This window comes from Podarcis erhardii, assembly GCF_964252035.2.
Source record: "Podarcis erhardii genome assembly, chromosome: W".
Classification (NCBI taxonomy): domain Eukaryota; kingdom Metazoa; phylum Chordata; class Lepidosauria; order Squamata; family Lacertidae; genus Podarcis; species Podarcis erhardii.
Genome location: NC_138506.1, coordinates 2,176,524 through 2,194,319, shown reverse-complemented (window position 1 = coordinate 2,194,319; position 17,796 = coordinate 2,176,524). Strand labels below are relative to the sequence as shown.

Below are 17,796 nucleotides of genomic sequence, written 5' to 3'. Positions count from 1 at the left end.
CATCTCGGGACTATTTAATTGCTCATCGTCTAACATTGTGTATGCCATAAAATGCCAACAGTGTCCCTCAGCTCTCTATATTGGACAAACAGGCCAGACCTTACGCCAAAGAATAAACGGACATAAATCGGACATCAGGAATCACAAGACAGAGAAACCAGTAGGAGAACACTTCAATCTCCCAGGACATTCTATACAAGATCTCAAAGTAGCTGTTTTACTACAAAGGAATTTCAGAAATAGACTGGAAAGAGAAGCTGCTGAATTACAACTTATCACCAAACTTAAAACCATGGAGAAACCTGGTCTGAACAAAGACCTTGGATTCTTATCTCATTATACATGACAAAGCCATTTTTCACCTTTTCACCCCTTGCATTTTCCTGTAAGACCTATTGCAGTCGTTAAGAGTCGTCAACAGGCTCATCACAGCTATCTGCCAATCACCCATTCCCACCACCCTTCTGAGTAATACCCCTCCCCACCTTCTCACTATATAGAAGGGTCTGGAAACTTCTGTTTCAGTGTATCTGAAGAAGTGTGCATGCACACGAAAGCTCATACCAAGAACTGACTTAGTTGGTCTTTAAGGTGCTACTGGAAGGAATTTGTTTTGTAAAACTCCCTGTCTTTAGAAGTGTGAATCAATTACATCCTGACTTTAGGCAGGATGGGATGTTATCTGATTTGCAGATCCTGGCAGCTGGGGGCTTGAATGTGGATTGGGTGTGAAAAGGTACAAAAGGCTATCAAGTAATTTACAAGTCAAGAGCCTGGTACCTGTCAGAGAGAGCTGGGAACAGAGTGGGAGCCTTTTGATTTCAAGGCCTCTGAGTCTAAACAAAGTTCAGCTGTGCTGGTCTCCTGTCAATCAAGAGATATTGTCTCATCATACAACCATTGGTAAATTGGTAATTAACCTAAAGAAATGATTGGTCCCTAAACCTGTCCTCCACGTGGGGTTTTCAAGGATAAAGGTTTGGGGAATTCAGATGCAAATTGCAGAACATCTTGCCCTGCTGTTTCACCTGAGGGCGTTTGACCAGTGAAAGGACTTTGACTACTCGCTGTGCTTTGAACTGTTACTGTGTGAGTATGATTTTAGTTAGCTTTTTATTTTCTGTTTGTAACCCTTTCAAGAACTGTGCAAACTTTTTGAGTGGCTTTTTCAATAAACCTGGAAAAGGACTTTTGCCTTTTGTATTTTGTGCCTTTGCTAGGAGAAGCTGAACTGGTGCCTTACCGTTTGGACACCTACCTGTTGAATTTCTTTCTGCGTCACGGTAAAGTGACTCAGGCCTGTGCAACCTGGTAAATATCAAAGGGGGTTCTCCTCCTTGAACCCCATTTGAGGGTGGCCCAGGAAAGGAGGTGGTGGTAGCTTTACTGTTTGGGCTTGTGACTTGCAACACCTAGCGAACTCTCCTTCTTCCTGCCAGGTCCTGCTGGTGTCTAGAGCAGTGTTTCCCAACCTTGTGCCTCCAGCTGTTTTTGAACTACAACTCCCATCATCCCTGACTAGTAAGACCAGTGGCAAGGGATGATGGGAATTGTAGTCCAAAAACAGCTGGAGGCACAAGGTTGGGAAACACTGGTCTAGAGGACTGGTCGGGGGGGGGGGGAAATAGTCCCCGCTATTACTACACAGGTGGTTCACAATTTAACAGAACCACCTTTGACATCGGAGCCTGGCAAAGACTCCAATATCTCCTGCAGTTTTTTGCAGATGAAATTGCTCAGATTCAGAGAGAGGTGGACTCCACTATGGGATCAGGGCCAGGGTGAGAGAGTGCTAGAGTCCTGTCTAGTCAAGCTGCATCAAATCAATTCAAATCTGTTACCTCCTAGGATGTGGACAGGCTGCTTGGACAAGTGAAACCAACCACCTGTCTCCTTGATCCTGGCTAATAAAAGTGAGCTGGGAAGAGACCCACTGCTTCTTAACAGACATCTTTAGACCCGGCTTAGCTTCATGCCAACGCTGCCTTCTCTCTCCCTACCCCTTTCCCTTTTCTTTTTGGCTCAGAGTCCTACTCCCTCCATTTTATCATTCCCTTGGAGGAAATGGAGAAATAAAGAGAGAGAAAAGCAAGGAGCCACACAGGCGCCCGCCCCCCGCCCCCCGCCGTCTGCAGCCGCTGGCAGGGAAGCGCCTCCTTCCCTGTCAACCAGCGGGGAAAGAAGCAAGCAGCAGTGTGCTGGTCCCGAGGGTTATCCGTGCGGCTAGGTCCAAGTCCAGTCCAAGGTCGAGGGTGCAGTATGGAGGCAGTCCGTCAAAGCTGAAGCTGGGTCCAAGGCAGGGAGTCAGGTGAGGTCAGGAACTCTGGCAGAAGAGCAGGACAGGGTGCAGGCAGGAACAGGCTACCAACAACATTGCTCCCGCGACTTGGGACTGGGGCTGGCTGGCTTTTATCTGCCCCAAGGCATAGGGCGGCCCCGGTCCACAGGTGACTTGCCTCTCCTAGCCTGGAGGCAAGCACTCCTCCTGCAAGAACTTAGTTCCCTCCGCCTCTCTGCCCTGAGCCTCTGCAGCCCAGGAGAGGCTGGAGGGTTACCAGACCCAGAGGCAACCTCAGCTTCCCCTGACAGGGCTGAGAGTGGAACACCTGCAGGCAATGGGTCCTCCATCACCTCAGGAGCCAGAGCAGACTCAGCTGGTGCCTGCACCTGAGGATCCGGCACAGGTGAGGACCCTTCAGGCTCAGCTGGTTCTGGAGGCAGGGAGTCCTGTGCAGGCTGGGATTCCTCAGGTTCAGCCTCCGAGTCCGAATCCCAGGCCATCACAAGCAGCCTTGGAGGCAGGCGGGACGTGGCGAGAGCAAACAGCTACACACGGGCGCTCCAAATGCACGTGCGCCCACCCCTTGAAGCCAGCCGTGAGGTCCCTCCTCGCTCCAGCCTCTGCCTGAGCCCAAACTGGAGGCACGTTCACGGTCCAAGGCAACACGTGTGTAGCTGGCCGGTCAGGTGTCCTCCCTGAGAAGAGGAGGAGGCAGAGCCACGGCCGGGCTCGAGGGTCAGTGTCCTGGAGTTTTGGGCTCGTGCTGACCTCTCCTCACCCTCACCCTCACCCTCACCCTCACCCTCACCCTCACCCTCACCCTCACCCTCACCCTCACCCTCACCCTCACCCTCACCCTCCACCCCCACCCCCACCCTCCACCCCCCACTTCTCCTTTCCCACCAGGGCAACCGGCGGCAGCGGAAAGAACGTGGCAGCATTGTTCACTCGAAGCCACTGCTTTCTTTCGGGGCCGGGAGCGGGCACGTTGAACATTTTGTCTCCCCCCTCATGATGGCACCCAGGGCGGCTTGCCCCCACCCTACCCCCCTTTCTCCACCACTGCCTGGTACCTGATCCTTCTCCAGTCTGGTCTACTAATCCTATTTTAAACATGCATGGAACCACACAATCATGGCATTTTGACGCTAAATTACTAACCAGCCAATTAGTTGTGGAAGCCATCTCCACAACCATCTCAACATTTTGAACCTATTGCAGATATAGATTTACCAGAAAAAATGATGTGTGGTACTATGAAAGCAGCAGTATGGCAGGAAAGAATAAGATATGCAAACAACATGAACAAACAGCAACATCCTTACATATTGAATTGAAACAATTAGAACAGCACCATAAACCAATTGGTTCTACAAAAATTAGGAAGCAAATCAAAGTTACATGTCAGAAATTGGAAACTATAGAAATTCTACAAATAACAAAAAGCCTGCTGTATCTGAAACAAAAATAAATATGGGAAAAGGAATCAAAATTTAAATTATTTGCCAATAATTTAGGCCACTACAAAGGCCACTACACTGTCTCCCTGCACCTCCAAATGCTCCCTCTAAGATGAGTGCAATGATGGGAGGGACTGCCAACTCCTCCAGCCCCCAACACCCACCCCGTGTTTATTTTTACTCCCCCCCCCCCCAGCCAAGTGCATAAAGCTGATTTTGTACAAATTAAGTTGTGAGTTGTCCATACAGATATTTGGAGAAACAGTAAAGAGGTGTTTCTTGGGACCCAACTTCTGAGTCTGTTTCCTCCACAGACTTCCGTCAGCCTCCAGGTTGTACTACTGCCTACAGGTGTCATGGAACTCCTCCAGTGTCCAAAAGTCCCGCCATGTGGGTGGTAGACCATCTTGCAGATACCTTCCGCAGCGCTGGCATGGAGCCTGGAACAGCTTCATGTAACTTCTTAACCAGGTCTTTAAAAGTCGGAAAGAAAAAGAAAGAAGGGAGGAAACTTAATATGGACACTCCCAAGGTCATCACTTATGTCAAGACCAATGATGCAGAGGATGGGAAATGTATCTTGGCTTGAGTCCAGAGAGAGGCAGACTTTAGAAGGAAGTATACCAAAAACCCACAAGGTCACAGTATAGCTGATAGTATACTTTATTGGAATGCCTGTCCTCTCTCAATAAGCAACAACATAAACAGAAATTCCTGCAGTGACAAGCAGGTATTTGTAACTGAAGGGTCACCATGGACAGCCAGGACTTCCTTGCAGCTAGACCAAAATCAAATTCAGCTCATAAAAAGTGACCTTTTCATTATGACATGCTGGAGTCTGCCTCTTGCATCCAAACGATATCTATCCAAGAGCCACATGCTTCAGAAATGTGAAATCATACAGAAACATTTCTAAAACCAGTTTCACAGCTATCCTTTCAAACACGTGCCTTAAGTCTCAGCAAGAATATATGCAGATATCTTTTGTTCATGGCCAACATGGATTTAAATCTTGATCAGAAAGGAGGGCCATGACTAGGCATGAAGAGTTGCCAATTTTAGGGCAGGTCTGTTTGGCAGTGCTGCCTCTGTTGGGGAAATATATAATCTGATATTTACCATCTCTGTTGTCTTTGGCACCTAATGAAAACCATCCTCTTTCAACAACCATTTTAAATAGAGGTATTTCCCAGTCTGTTTCTGTATTGGGGATGTTTTTAGATGATTAAACTGTTAATCACTCATGTATCTGCCACCCTGGGCTCCTTAAGGAGGAAAAGCAGGATATAATAAATTTAATAAATAAATATGATCAGGTCCATTTTGGCTGCAGTGATAAAAAACATACCAGTTTCTGTGACTCTTGGGCACAGAAGGGAACAAAAACACACAAAGCTGCCTAATGCTGAATCACATTATTGGTCTGTATGTTTTGCTATTGTCATAGGGAACCTGCAGCCCTCCGGGGGTTAGAAGACTGGGAAAGGTTGTGGAAGAAAGGGGTTAAGTTTACTGCATGTACTGCATTAAAAGAAAACATTACGAAAATGATGTATAGATGGTACTTAACCCTGGTAAAATTAGCAAAGATTTACCACACAAATGATAATTTATGTTGGAAGTGCAAAGAAAAAGAAGGCACCTTTTATCATATGTGGTGGACATGTCCCAAGGTGAAGGACTTCTGGGAAAAGATTTAGAATGAGTTGAAAAAAATGTTGAAAAATACATTTGTTAAGAAACCAGAAGCCTTTCTACTTGGAATAATAGGATTGGAATTGCCCAAAGAAGATATTGGGTTGTTTTTGTATGCCACTACAACGGCAAGACTGCTATTAGCCAAAAACTGGAAATCGCAAGAAATACCAACAGTAGAAGAATGGCAGATGAAGATGTTGGACTTTTTGGAGCTGGCCGACCTGACTGGAAGAATCCGCGACCAGAAAGAAGAGGAGACACAAGAGGATTGGAAGAAATTTAAAGATTACTTAGCCAAATATTGTAACATAAAATAATTAGAAGTCACTTAAAAGTATCAAACAGGTTTAGGATTAGAATAAGAATGAATTGTAAAGCATTATGGATTTAGATCATTAAGAAAAGAGAAGAAGATAGTAAATTGAAGGAGTTAATTTTATTAGAAATATGATTTTGGAGAACTATTACATGGTGATATAATGGAATTCAGTTAGGGAGGATTTGAGGAAGTCAGTTAACAATGAAAGTTAAATGGGGTTTTAGAAGTAATAAGTGTTTATATTTCTGTTTCTTTTTTTTTCTTTAGTATTGTAATGTGTGTTTTTTTGTGTGTTTTATATGTTATGTCTGTTATAAATGTGGAAAATTAATTTTAAAAATTGGAAAAGAGAAACACATTATTGGTCTGTATGTTTTGCTATTGTCATAGGGAACCTGCAGCCCTCCAGATGTTGTTTGACTACAACTCCCATCATCTCTGAGCATTAGTGATACTGGCCAGGGCTGATGGGAATTGGAGTCCAACAGCACCAGGGTAGGAAGATTGGCCGACAAAAACTGGCAGCTGCCCACCCCCACCCCCCCATGTTTCAGGCAGGAGTATTTTCTGCACTTTCAGTATACAAAGCATCTGGTTCATAGCCTTATCTCTACAGAGATACTTTTTTACTATATTGACCCCAAATACCTACTTGCAGGTGTGCAGACTGAATTTTAGTTGCATCTACTTATGGAAAGTAGTGGGACAGCAGAGTATATAGGGAAAGGCCCATAGCTTGATATTGATCATCTGCTTTGCATGGAGAAGGTCCCAGATTCGATTTTCTTTTTTCTTTTTTTTTTTTATTTAAAAAAAATATTTATTTATACAACAAGAAAAAACAAGAAAACACACACACAAAAAAAACACAAGTACCAAATTACACACAAATTACAAAAATAACCATAGACACATAATTTTCTTGGCAAACAATAAAACATCTATTGGTCTTAACACTAAAGACCCAACTTCCTGTCTATTCCATATTTCAAGTTCAAATTACTTATTGCCAATACACATTTTTTTCATAATTAAACTTATTCTCAATAAATCTAATTTCTTCTCTCTACCTAGCAACTATTACTGAAGTTCCTCGAATGCTGCAACAGACTTTAAACTACTATATTTATTTTTCAGATATTCTTTGAAAACCTCCCATTTAGAAACAAATTCCTGTTTGGATTTATTCTTTATTTTTTCTGATAAACCATCTAATTCAGCATATTCTGTCAGCTTTTGGATCCAATCTTGTATAGAGGGGATTTCATTACTCTTCCATTTTGCTGCGATCAAAACTTTTGCTGTCGCCGTCGCATATAAAAAGATACCCTTCCTCTTTTGTGGAATATCCAAATCTGTTATTCCCAGGAGGTAGGTCTCTGGTTTTTTATTGAATGAGATCTTTAGCATTTTTTGCAGTTCTACATGTATACTCTCCCAGAATACCTGTATTTTCCTACATGTCCACCACATATGGTAGAATGTTCCTGAGTCTCCGCATCTCCAACAATTACTTGACACATTTTTATACATTTTTGAGAGTTTCCATGGTGTTAGATACCATCGATGTTGCATTTTTTGAAAGTTCTCTCTAATCGTGTAACAATTTGTGAATTTCCAATTGATCTTCCATAAATTTTCCCATTGGGCCATGGTTATTGAATGGCCAAAATCCTGAGACCACCTCACCATTGCCACTGTTACCTCCTCCTCCTTGACTGTCCAGTCAAGGGGGAGTCGGTAAGTTTTGGAAAGAGTTTTTCTTTTAGAATTTACAAGATCAGATTCGAATCGGGAAGTTTCTACTGAGAACCCCTTTTGTTTGTCAGATTTAAATTTTTCAAATAACTGATGGTATTGGAACCAGTCTGAAATGTGTTCTCTTATTTCCTCAAATTTTTTTAATTTTATTTGGTTATCTTCATTTTTTAGAAGTATTTTATATGTTGGCCAGCTTTCCTGAGTATTTTTCCGTTTTACTGCTATGGCTTCTACTGGAGAAGTCCACCACGGGACTTTAGGCTCCATCAGGTTTTTATATTTTTCCCATACAGCAAAGAGTGACTTTCTTATTATATGGTTGGTAAAATTTTTATGAATTTTCGCTTTTCCATATATTAGGTAGGCGTGCCATCCCCAACGGTTGTCAAAACCTTCCAGGTCCAGGAGGTCCGGATCCTGCAACGTGCACCAATCTTTTAACCAGGTGAAACAGGCTGCCTCATAATAAAGTTTTAGGTCGGGTAGGGAAAAGCCTCCTCTCTCTTTTATGTCTATTAAGATCAGGTGTTTAATCCTGGGTTTCTTCCCTTCCCACAAAAATTTGGAAATTTCTCTTTGCCATATCTTGAGACAACCTGCTTCACCGATGTGATGGGATAATGAGCTGCTTGTGCGTAAAAGCTTGATCCCTCTGGGGTTTGGCTGGTCATCCAAACCGATGCACTAACGGAGCCCCCAAAGCATGACTCCGTCAGTCGCTGGTAGAATCTGACAGTGGGCGTCTACGGAATCTACGCCAACATAAAAGCTGTTTGACAGACATGCGCTTTCGTGACTCTCTGCGTGACAGTTTCCGGCGAAGGGTGGGCGTTCCCAACGGGGGTCCCGTTACCTCTCCACTACTCTCACTGGAAGCATCCCAGAGCCTCCCCTCCGCTGTGACTCCTGCACTCCCCCTGCTGGTTCCCTCTTCTGCTGCAGATTCTCTCCTATTCTCCTGGAGCCTGTCCACCACCTGTCTCTCCGATGGCAGTTCCCTGACATCCACCTCCCCCCCAGGGCCCCCTTCACCCCCTCCCGCCTCCTCTCCCACTGGCGGTGAGGGCGGAAAGCCCCTGAAGGAACTCTCCTCGTCGTCCGAGGATTCTAACACTTCCAGCCACGGCGTACCGTCTCTCTCCCCGTCTTCCTCTTCTTCGTCGGAGTCGGCTTCTTCACCCACCCCTGACTCTGGGAACCCTTCAAACTCCCCTTCCTCATCGGTGGTCCCAAAGTGTTCCCTTCTAAATCGAGCCACGGGTTGCGGTTTTCTTGGGAAACGCTGATGAAATGTTTCTATTAAAACCTCGTCATTGACTACCTCTGCTGGTACCCAAGTGTTTTCCGACTCTGCTTCTTATATTCTTCCTTGGCTTTCTCTAAGTTAAGTTGAAGCTGACGGTGGATCGCCTCCATCTCTTCAAAAAAATATTCCGCCGCCGGCACGCTCCACCTCTCCCCTCCCTCTCCTGGGAATGCCCGGGGGTGACACCCATAATTTGCCAGGAAGGGACTCATCCCTGTGGACACGTTCTCCGCGTTGTTGTAGGCAAATTCTGCTAGAGGTAACTTATCCACCCAATCATTTTCTCTGTCTTTTACATAACACCTCAGGTATTGTTGTAAAACCCCATTTGCCCTTTCCGCTTGCCCATTGGTTTCTGGGTGCCGGGCAGTTGAGAAATTGAGTTCTACGTGCAGTAAGCTCATAAGTTTCCTCCAGAACCTGGAAGTAAATTGTTTCCCTCTGTCGCTCAAAACCCTCAAGGGGGCGCCATGCAACTTAAAAATATGTTCTACAAACAACTTGGCGGTTTCCTCCGCTGTGACTGCATGTGAACAGGCTATAAAATGACACATCTTGGTTAATTGATCTACCACCACCATGACAGCTGTTTTGCCTTTGGATTTTGGAAGGTCCGTCATAAAATCTATGGATACTGCCTCCCATGGCTTTTTGGGCGTGGGTAAGGGTTGTAATAGCCCCGCTGGCGCCACCCTCTCTCCTTTCGCTCGCTGGCACCTGTCGCAACCCCTGACATATTCCCGTACGTCCTCCCTCACCTTGGGCCACCAAAACTCCCTGGTAACCAACCACATGGTTTTGTGCTGTCCAAAATGTCCCGCTGTGGGGCTGTCATGCAACTGCTTGAGTACTCTGCCCCTCAGTTCCCCGTCGGGTATGTACAGTGCCCCTTTGTAATACAACGCCCCGTTCTTTTCTTCGAACCCCCCTGTGTTCTCCTCTGTCCTCCGGAGCTCTCTGAGTTTCTCTTGGGCGTATTCATCGTTCTCCGTACCCTCTATCAGTTCCCTCTGCCCCACCAATGCCGCCCCACACACCCAGCGGTCTTCAGGGATTACATGCCTTGCCTCAGGCGCTCCCTCCCCCTCTAAGTACTCAGGTTTCCTGGAAAGAGCGTCCGCCCTCACGTTCTCGGAGCCGGGTACGTAACGAATCTCAAAGTGGAATTTGGAGAACTCCTGGGCCCATCTCACTTGTCTCTGGTTCAGCACTCGGGCTGTTCTCCAGTATTCCAGATTTTTGTGGTCAGTTCGGACTTGAACCTTGTGCTGCGCCCCAATCAGTAAGTGCCGCCATTTCCGGAATGCTTCATGAATGGCGAGCAGTTCTCGGTCGTACACTGTGTAGTTCCTCTCGGATTTGTTCAACTTCCGCGAGAAGAATGCACACGGTCTCCATTCAGACGTATCTTTTCCCGGCTGGAGAAGAACGGCCCCCACCGCTCGGTCTGACGCGTCAGTCTCCACTCTCATTGGTTGTTGTAGATCCACGTGCAAAAGTTGCTCTTCCGACGCAAACGCTTGCTTTAAGCGTTCGAACGCCCTCTGCGCTTCTCCCGTCCAAACAAATTTCTTTTTGCTACTAAGACAATCCGTGATGGGCGCTGTTAAATGGGCAAAGTTTTTGATGAATTTCCTATAGAAGTTTCCGAAGCCCAGGAACCTTTGCACGTCCTTCTTGGTCTTTGGTGTTTTCCATTCCAGTACCGCTTGAACCTTGCTGGGATCCATGGCCAATCCCTTGTCAGACAACCGGTACCCCAGGAATTCCACCTCCTTGGTATGAAACTGACACTTCTCCAGTTTCACCCACAGCCGGTTTTCTCTCAGCTTGCTCAGTACCTCTCTTACATCTCGCACATGCTGCTCCTCGTTGTCTGAGTACACCAGGACGTCATCTAAGAACGCTACGCAGTTCTTGTAGAGCAGTGGCCCCAGGACGTGATTCATGAATGATTGAAAACAGGCGGAGCCCGCTTGTAATCCAAAAGGCATAACCAAGTACTCAAAGGCCCCCAAGGGGGTGAACATAGTGGTCTTCCACTCATCCCCCTTTCTCACACGTATCAAGTTATATGCCCCCCTAAGGTCCAGCTTGGTAAAAATTTTCCGTTTTCTCACCCGTGTTAGAATGTCATCAATTCTGGGCATAGGGAAAGTCACTGGTTCTGACACTGCATTTAGGGCCCTGAAATCACATACAAGCCTGGGCTTGCCCGTGTTTTTTTTGTCCACAAAGAACACTGGGCTGCCCCCCACCGCTCGTGACTCTCTGATGAAACCTCGCTTGAGATTCTTGTCAATGAACTCCCTTAACTCCTGCATCTCACTGTCTGACATTGCATACAGCTTGCCCACTGGCAATTGTGCTCCTGGGAGTAAGGTAATTTGACAATCAAAGGGTCTGTGCGGGGGCAGCTTATCTGCTTCTTTTTCGCTGAATACGTCAATCAAGTCAGCGTATTGTGGTGGCACCCTCCCCTTGTCCATCATTTCCATCCCTGCTAGAGTGGCCCTGGCGCCTGCCTGAGCCTCTCCCTCCTTGCAGTGTTCTAGGCAATGTGCTGATCCAAAGGAAACCACTCTCTGATGCCAGCCTACTAGCGGATCGTGTAGCGCCAGCCAGCTCATACCCAAGATAATAGGAGCTCCTCCCAAGGTGGCTACGTTAAACGCTATCAGTTCGGTGTGTCGTGCCACCCTCATTATCATTGGTACAGTCTGTTGGCTCACTTCTCCTCCCAACAGCTCCCTCCCATCAATCGTGGTAACCTGCAAAGGCTTACTCAATGGGATAGTCTGTATCTGGTGTGCAGCTGCAAACTCTTTGCTCATGAAATTACATGAGCTACCTGAATCCAATAGCGCCTTTATCTTCAGTGGGTGTCCGTTTGCCAGTTCCAGCAACACCTCTATCACAAGCGCTGGTCTTGGAGGTTCCGGCGTGGGCACATTCATTACTCCCTGGCCTGGCTGCTGTGCCCTGATGTCGGCAACCAGGCGTTGGCTTTTACTTGCTCCGTGATTTCTTCTTCCTCCTTCCCCCCAACAGTTCCCGCCATCCCTTGCCATTCCTTCCTTTGCGGACAGACTCTGGCAAAGTGACCTGGCTGTTGGCAGAGATAGCATCTCTTGCCGCTCTTTCCCTCCTTCTTCCGCCCTTCACTGGTGTTTGAAACTGCGCGCGCGCGCGCTGTTCCAAGTTCCATCGGCTCTGCTGGCGGGAAAGGCTGCTCCGGAATCTCTGGAATGCGGAAGTCCTTCCAACGTTCCCCCTTTCCTTCCTGCTTTTCCATAGCTCTAGCTTCCTGGCGTGCCCCAATGGACAGCGCTGATTTAGTCAGCTGATCCATAGACTCCGCCCTAGGCGCCCGGGAAAGTTCATCTTTCACTGCCGGAGAGAGACCTTCTTCAAACAGCATTTGAATAGGTTCACTAGCAAGGTCCCACCCAAGTCTATGAATCAGCATGGTGAACTCAGTCCAGTACTCACGTACAGATCGGCTCCCCTGTTTACATGCCATTAACTGCCTGCGCACCACTCCCTGCTCGATCTCGCTGGAAAACATCAAGTCCATGGCGCGGAAAAACTTCATTGTGTCCTTTAAGATTTCATTATTGGCTGCCATCAGGGGCCGAACCCAGTCCCTCGCCCCTCCCTCTAGATGGCCAATCACGTACGCCACTCTAGAGTTCTCGTCGGGGAAATCATCAAACAGCAGATTGAGAGCATATTGCATCTCTGTCCTAAAGGCTTGATAGTTCCGGGGATCCCCCCCAAATTTCTGCACCAGTCCAGGCACCCGTCTGGCAAGTGGGGTGGTCTTCCCCTTATCTGCATCTTGAGCCCTCCTCTCCTCGAGCCTCGCCGTTTGCAGTGCCAGCTGGACCTCCAACGCCCTGTACCTTTGTTCCAGGCTTGGATCTGCCCCGGCTCCTGCTCCCCCGGTTCCGGCTGGTTCGCTCATGATGCCTTCTGCTTGCACAAGCTGCTTTCAAAGACTGTCAGATTGCTGTGATGGGATAATGAGCTGCTTGTGCGTAAAAGCTTGATCCCTCTGGGGTTTGGCTGGTCATCCAAACCGATGCACTAACGGAGCCCCCAAAGCATGACTCCGTCAGTCGCTGGTAGAATCTGACAGTGGGCGTCTACGGAATCTACGCCAACATAAAAGCTGTTTGACAGACATGCGCTTTCGTGACTCTCTGCGTGACAGTTTCCGGCGAAGGGTGGGCGTTCCCAACGGGGGTCCCGTTACCTCTCCACTACTCTCACTGGAAGCATCCCAGAGCCTCCCCTCCGCTGTGACTCCTGCACTCCCCCTGCTGGTTCCCTCTTCTGCTGCAGATTCTCTCCTATTCTCCTGGAGCCTGTCCACCACCTGTCTCTCCGATGGCAGTTCCCTGACAACCGAGTATCGGAATCATTTGAAATAAAAAGATTAATTTTGGAAGCACATTCATCTTTATAATGGAAATCCTACCGAGAAATGTTAATTTTAGTTTACTCCAGGTTACCAAGTTTTTTCTAATCTCTAGCCAAGTTTTGGTGTAATTATCCTGAAATAAGTTTATGTTCTTGGGGGTGATCCAAATACCCAAGTATTTCGCTTTTGAAGAGATTTTCAAGCCCAATATTTTTTCTAAGTGGTTACATTTTTAACAAGCATTTTTGTTTTTGTAATATTCAGCTTAAAGCCTGCCACTTCTCCAAATTCTTTAATCAGTTCCAGCACTCTTTTCAGACTTTCTTTAGGGTTTTCAGTCATAACGAGTAGATCGTCCACGAAAGCTTTAATTTTATATGTTTTGTTTCCCAGAGTGATGCCTTTAACAAGCTGATCCCTTCTTATCTGATTGTTCAATACTTCCATCACCAAGATAAATATCAGTGGAGACAGTGGGCAGCCCTGTCTGGTTCCCTTGTTTATTTTGCACTCCTCAGTAATTCTTCCGTTGATGATCAATTTTGCATATTGTTCTGAGTAGATGGCATTTATTCCTTTACAAATATTTTCTCCCAGTCCGATTTCTTCCATTAATTTTTTCATAAACTTCCAGGACACGTTATCAAAAGCTTTTTCAGCGTCTACCAACATAATAGCTGCTGGTTTATCAATTTTAATATCCAAATATTCTAATACATTGATCACACATCTAATATTGGATTGCATAAATCGTCCGGGAAGAAATCCGGTTTGATCTTTATGAATTATCTCTTTCAGCACCATTTTTAATCTATTTGCAAGAATGTCTGCAAATATCTTGTAATCGTTATTTAGCAGTGCAATGGGTCTGTAATTGGCCATGTTTGAGGCTTCTGTTCCTTGTTTATGGATAAGAGTAATAGAGCTGTCCTTCCAGGTTTTCGGAAGTTTTCCATTTGCCAGAATATTATTCATTAGGTCTTTCATGGGAAGAAATAATGCTTGTTCTAACTTTTTATAGTAATTAGCTGGAAGACCATCTGGGCCCGGTGTCTTTCCTAATTTTGATCTCTGTATAGCTTGTTGCACCTCCATAGCTGTTATTGGTGAGTTCAAGATTTCAGCTTTTTCCTTAGGTATTATTGGTAGTTTATTTTTGCCCAGATAATCAATTATTTTTTCCAGAGTCTCTGGACCTTCATTATATAGTTTTCCGAAAAAACTAGCAAAGTTTTTACTAATTTCCTTAGGTTCTTGAATCCATTTGTCTTCAATTTTAATTTTATTGATAATTCTATCTTCTTTTTTCTTCTTTAATTGCCAGGCCAGAAGTTTACCAGGTTTATTTGCAAACTCAAAATTTCTATGTCTCAACCATTTTATCTTCCATTCTATCTCTTCATTTATTATCATGGAGAATTGCATCTGTAAAATTTTTATACTTTGCTTAATTGGTTCATCATCTGGTTTTTAGAAAAGGATCCTTTCCTTTTTTCTAATTTCCTCCCAGATCTCCATTTTCTTCTTCTCCTTTATTTTCCTTTGGAATGCGTTTTGTTGTATAAAGAAGCCTCTTATGATGGCTTTACCCGCGTCCCAAACCGTCTCTAGATCTACTCCTTGATTTAAATTAAACTTAAAATATTCTTCTAAGATTTGCTTGGCCTTCTGTACAATTTTTTCATCGTTTAGCATACTCTCATTAAGTTGCCACCTTTTAACCTTTTCTTCTTTTCCTTTAAAGTTAACCCAGACCGCGCTGTGGTCAGAAATTGTCCTTGGGTGGATTTCTGCTTTTGTAATATTATTTAATAAATCCTTTGTTGTCCAGATCGCGTCGATTCGTCCCGCCGATTTATGTGGCTCTGAGTAATGTGTAAATTCTTTCTCTGTTGGATTCTTAAACCTCCAAGCGTCGAACAAATTCAGGAGTTCTATTAATTGGAAAAATGTAGTTGGGAGTTTGTTCTGCCTCTTTTCTTTCTGTTTTATTGTCCTGTCCATGTTTGGATTGACTACTCCATTAAAATCTCCTAACAGTATAATTTTTTCCCCTATATATTCTATGACTTTTTCTTCCAGGAATTGATAGAATTCGGATTTTCTTTCATTTGGTGCATAGATTCCAATAACTATCACTTTTTCATTATTGATCTTAACCTCTATAATCACTGTTCGGCCTTTTTCATCATTATAAAGCAGTTTTGGCTCCAGCTGAGGTTTTACATAAATTACCACCCCTCTCTTTTTTTCTTTACTTGATGCAATAAACTCAAGCCCCAATCTCTTATTTATTAATACTCTCTTATGTTTTTCCGCTACATGAGTTTCTTGCAGACAGATTAGATCATATTTTTGCTTAACCAGAATATGTTCCACCTTGTTCCTTTTTGATTTTTCATTTAAACCATTTACATTCCAAGTAATAAATTTATAATCCATACTTTATTTCTTATGCTACGTCAACAGGTTAAAAAAAAAAAAAATTACACATTCAAGGCCTCAGTATAATTTAATAAATTCCCTTCTTAGATCTGTCTCCTAACTCTCAACCGTTTGTTCAATATCCTCTGACTCTCCCAACAATTGCCTTTTTCCTCTGAGGTCTTTCCGGTACTTTCTCCAGAACTTGTCCGCATCTAATGCCGACAAGCACTTTCTACGTTTCCCTTTGAAGAAAAAAGAGATGCCTTCCGGGTACTCCCACCTATAGTCCACTGCCTTTGCCTTTAATGCCTCGGCCAGAGGTCTATAAGCTTCTCTCTTTTTTATCAACCGATTTGGAATAATCTTGTGGACGATAATATCATTTCCTTCTGATTGAAATTTCTTCTTGTTACTAGCTTGTAAAATTCTGTTTCTGAAATCCATAGAGTTAAAAGAGACTAAACAATCAGCCGGCCAGTTGTTTACTTTTGCTACATTAGATTTGACTCTGAATGCTTTTTCTATTTTTTGTGCTACTTCTGCTTCTTCTAGGTCTAACCAAGCTGCTAACTCTTTTGAGATTTTTTTCTCAATTGTTTCCTCTGCGTCCTCCGTTAGTCCTCTGAATCTTAGGGTATTCTCCCTTCTCTGCATTTGCAACATCGCAATAGAGTCCAAAGTTGAATCCTGCTGTGCTTTCAGATCTGCTGTTTCTTTCTTTCCTTATCTTATTCCTTATTCCTTTTTCAACTCTCTATTTTCATTTTGTAATTTTTTCTGAGCTTCCTCTAGGTTCTGTGTTTTACCTTTAAGGTCTAGCACTATTTTCGTCAGTTCTGAATTTTTTTGTACTAAATTGTTGACCTGAGTTGATAACTCAGCTGCTATTTTCACATTTTCATCTATTTTGGCTCCCATTGAAATAAGTTTTTCTTCTGTTGCTTTTGCCTTTTCATTTACATTATTTTTTAAATCTTGGATATCTTTCTTCAAACTTAAAATTAATTCTCTCATATCTAATGGTTGATCCATGTCAATTACAGAAGTTCTCCTGATTTGTGAGGCTGATACTGCCGCAGAACCTGACACAATTGTTTTTTTACCATACATCACTAAGAAATTCAATTAGCTCACTAGGTAATTTGTTCTCTTCCCTTCTGTCTTACAGATTGGATATCAATTAAGTTCAATCTTTCTTAATACAATCGTGTCAATATTTCCAATGTGATAATTAATGAATGTCAATTAAGTTCAATCTTTCTTAATACAATTACGACAATTTTACCAGTCCGATCGTGATCTCTGGCCTATGTATCCACTATTTTTTTATATTCCCAGTTTCACTAAATATATTTTAAATTGATTATGAACAATTATCTAATTAGTTACAGCCAAGTATCAATACAGCAATATCACAAATTCATCAGATCAAATAAATATAATAAGTGATTGCAATCCTTGCATTTACTTAATCATTCAGGGTAATAGATCAAATGTATAATTCTTTAAACAGGTTAACGGTTCAGTTAGTCTGCACCTTGCAACAAAGCTAATGACATCTGATGCTAATATCAGCTGCATTAGCTACCAATAGATAGCGAAAGGCTAAGCAAACAAGAACAGAAAAAACAGAAACAAAACAAAACAAAAAAAACACACAAGACAAAACGACACAAGTTGAGAACCACACAAAAACGACCAGAAAAACAACAAAAATGAAACAAACAGAGAAACAAAACAAAACAAAAACACAAAAGAAATGCAAAGGAAAGAAACAAAGAAAGGATAGAAGGGTAAGAGAAAGATAAAGCAAAAGAAGTAATAATAATAATGCAATTTATAATTTGTAAAGAAATAAAGAGGGGGAAGAAAATACGAAAAGTATATTTAAATAATAAGAAAAGAGCTGGGGAGTATTTTGAATTAATAATGTACAATGCAATAATGTTATGTGCTATTAAGTTCTCTCTAGATGTTACTTTTCCAGAGGTAACAGGAATGCTATTCCAGTAATGGGTTATAGGGTCTATAAGAATTTATGAAACCTTGTCTCTTTCAGCAGATTATGATGCAGCGTTTTGGGATCTTCAATAGTTGCAGATCTTGCAAAAATCCCTG

General features: G+C 43.7%; 1 protein-coding gene across 1 annotated transcript in view; it reads right to left on the bottom strand.

The window, feature by feature from the left end:
* Positions 1–3,429: 3,429 nt before the first annotated feature.
* LOC309333252 (mediator of RNA polymerase II transcription subunit 27-like) overlaps positions 3,430–17,796 on the bottom strand; it is an 80,027-nt gene continuing 65,660 nt past the window's right edge. The window contains exon 3 of the mRNA XM_081846674.1: positions 3,430–4,214. Coding sequence (XP_081702800.1) covers positions 4,080–4,214 — 135 coding nt within the window. The 3' untranslated portion in view covers positions 3,430–4,079. The remainder of the gene's footprint in view (positions 4,215–17,796) is intronic.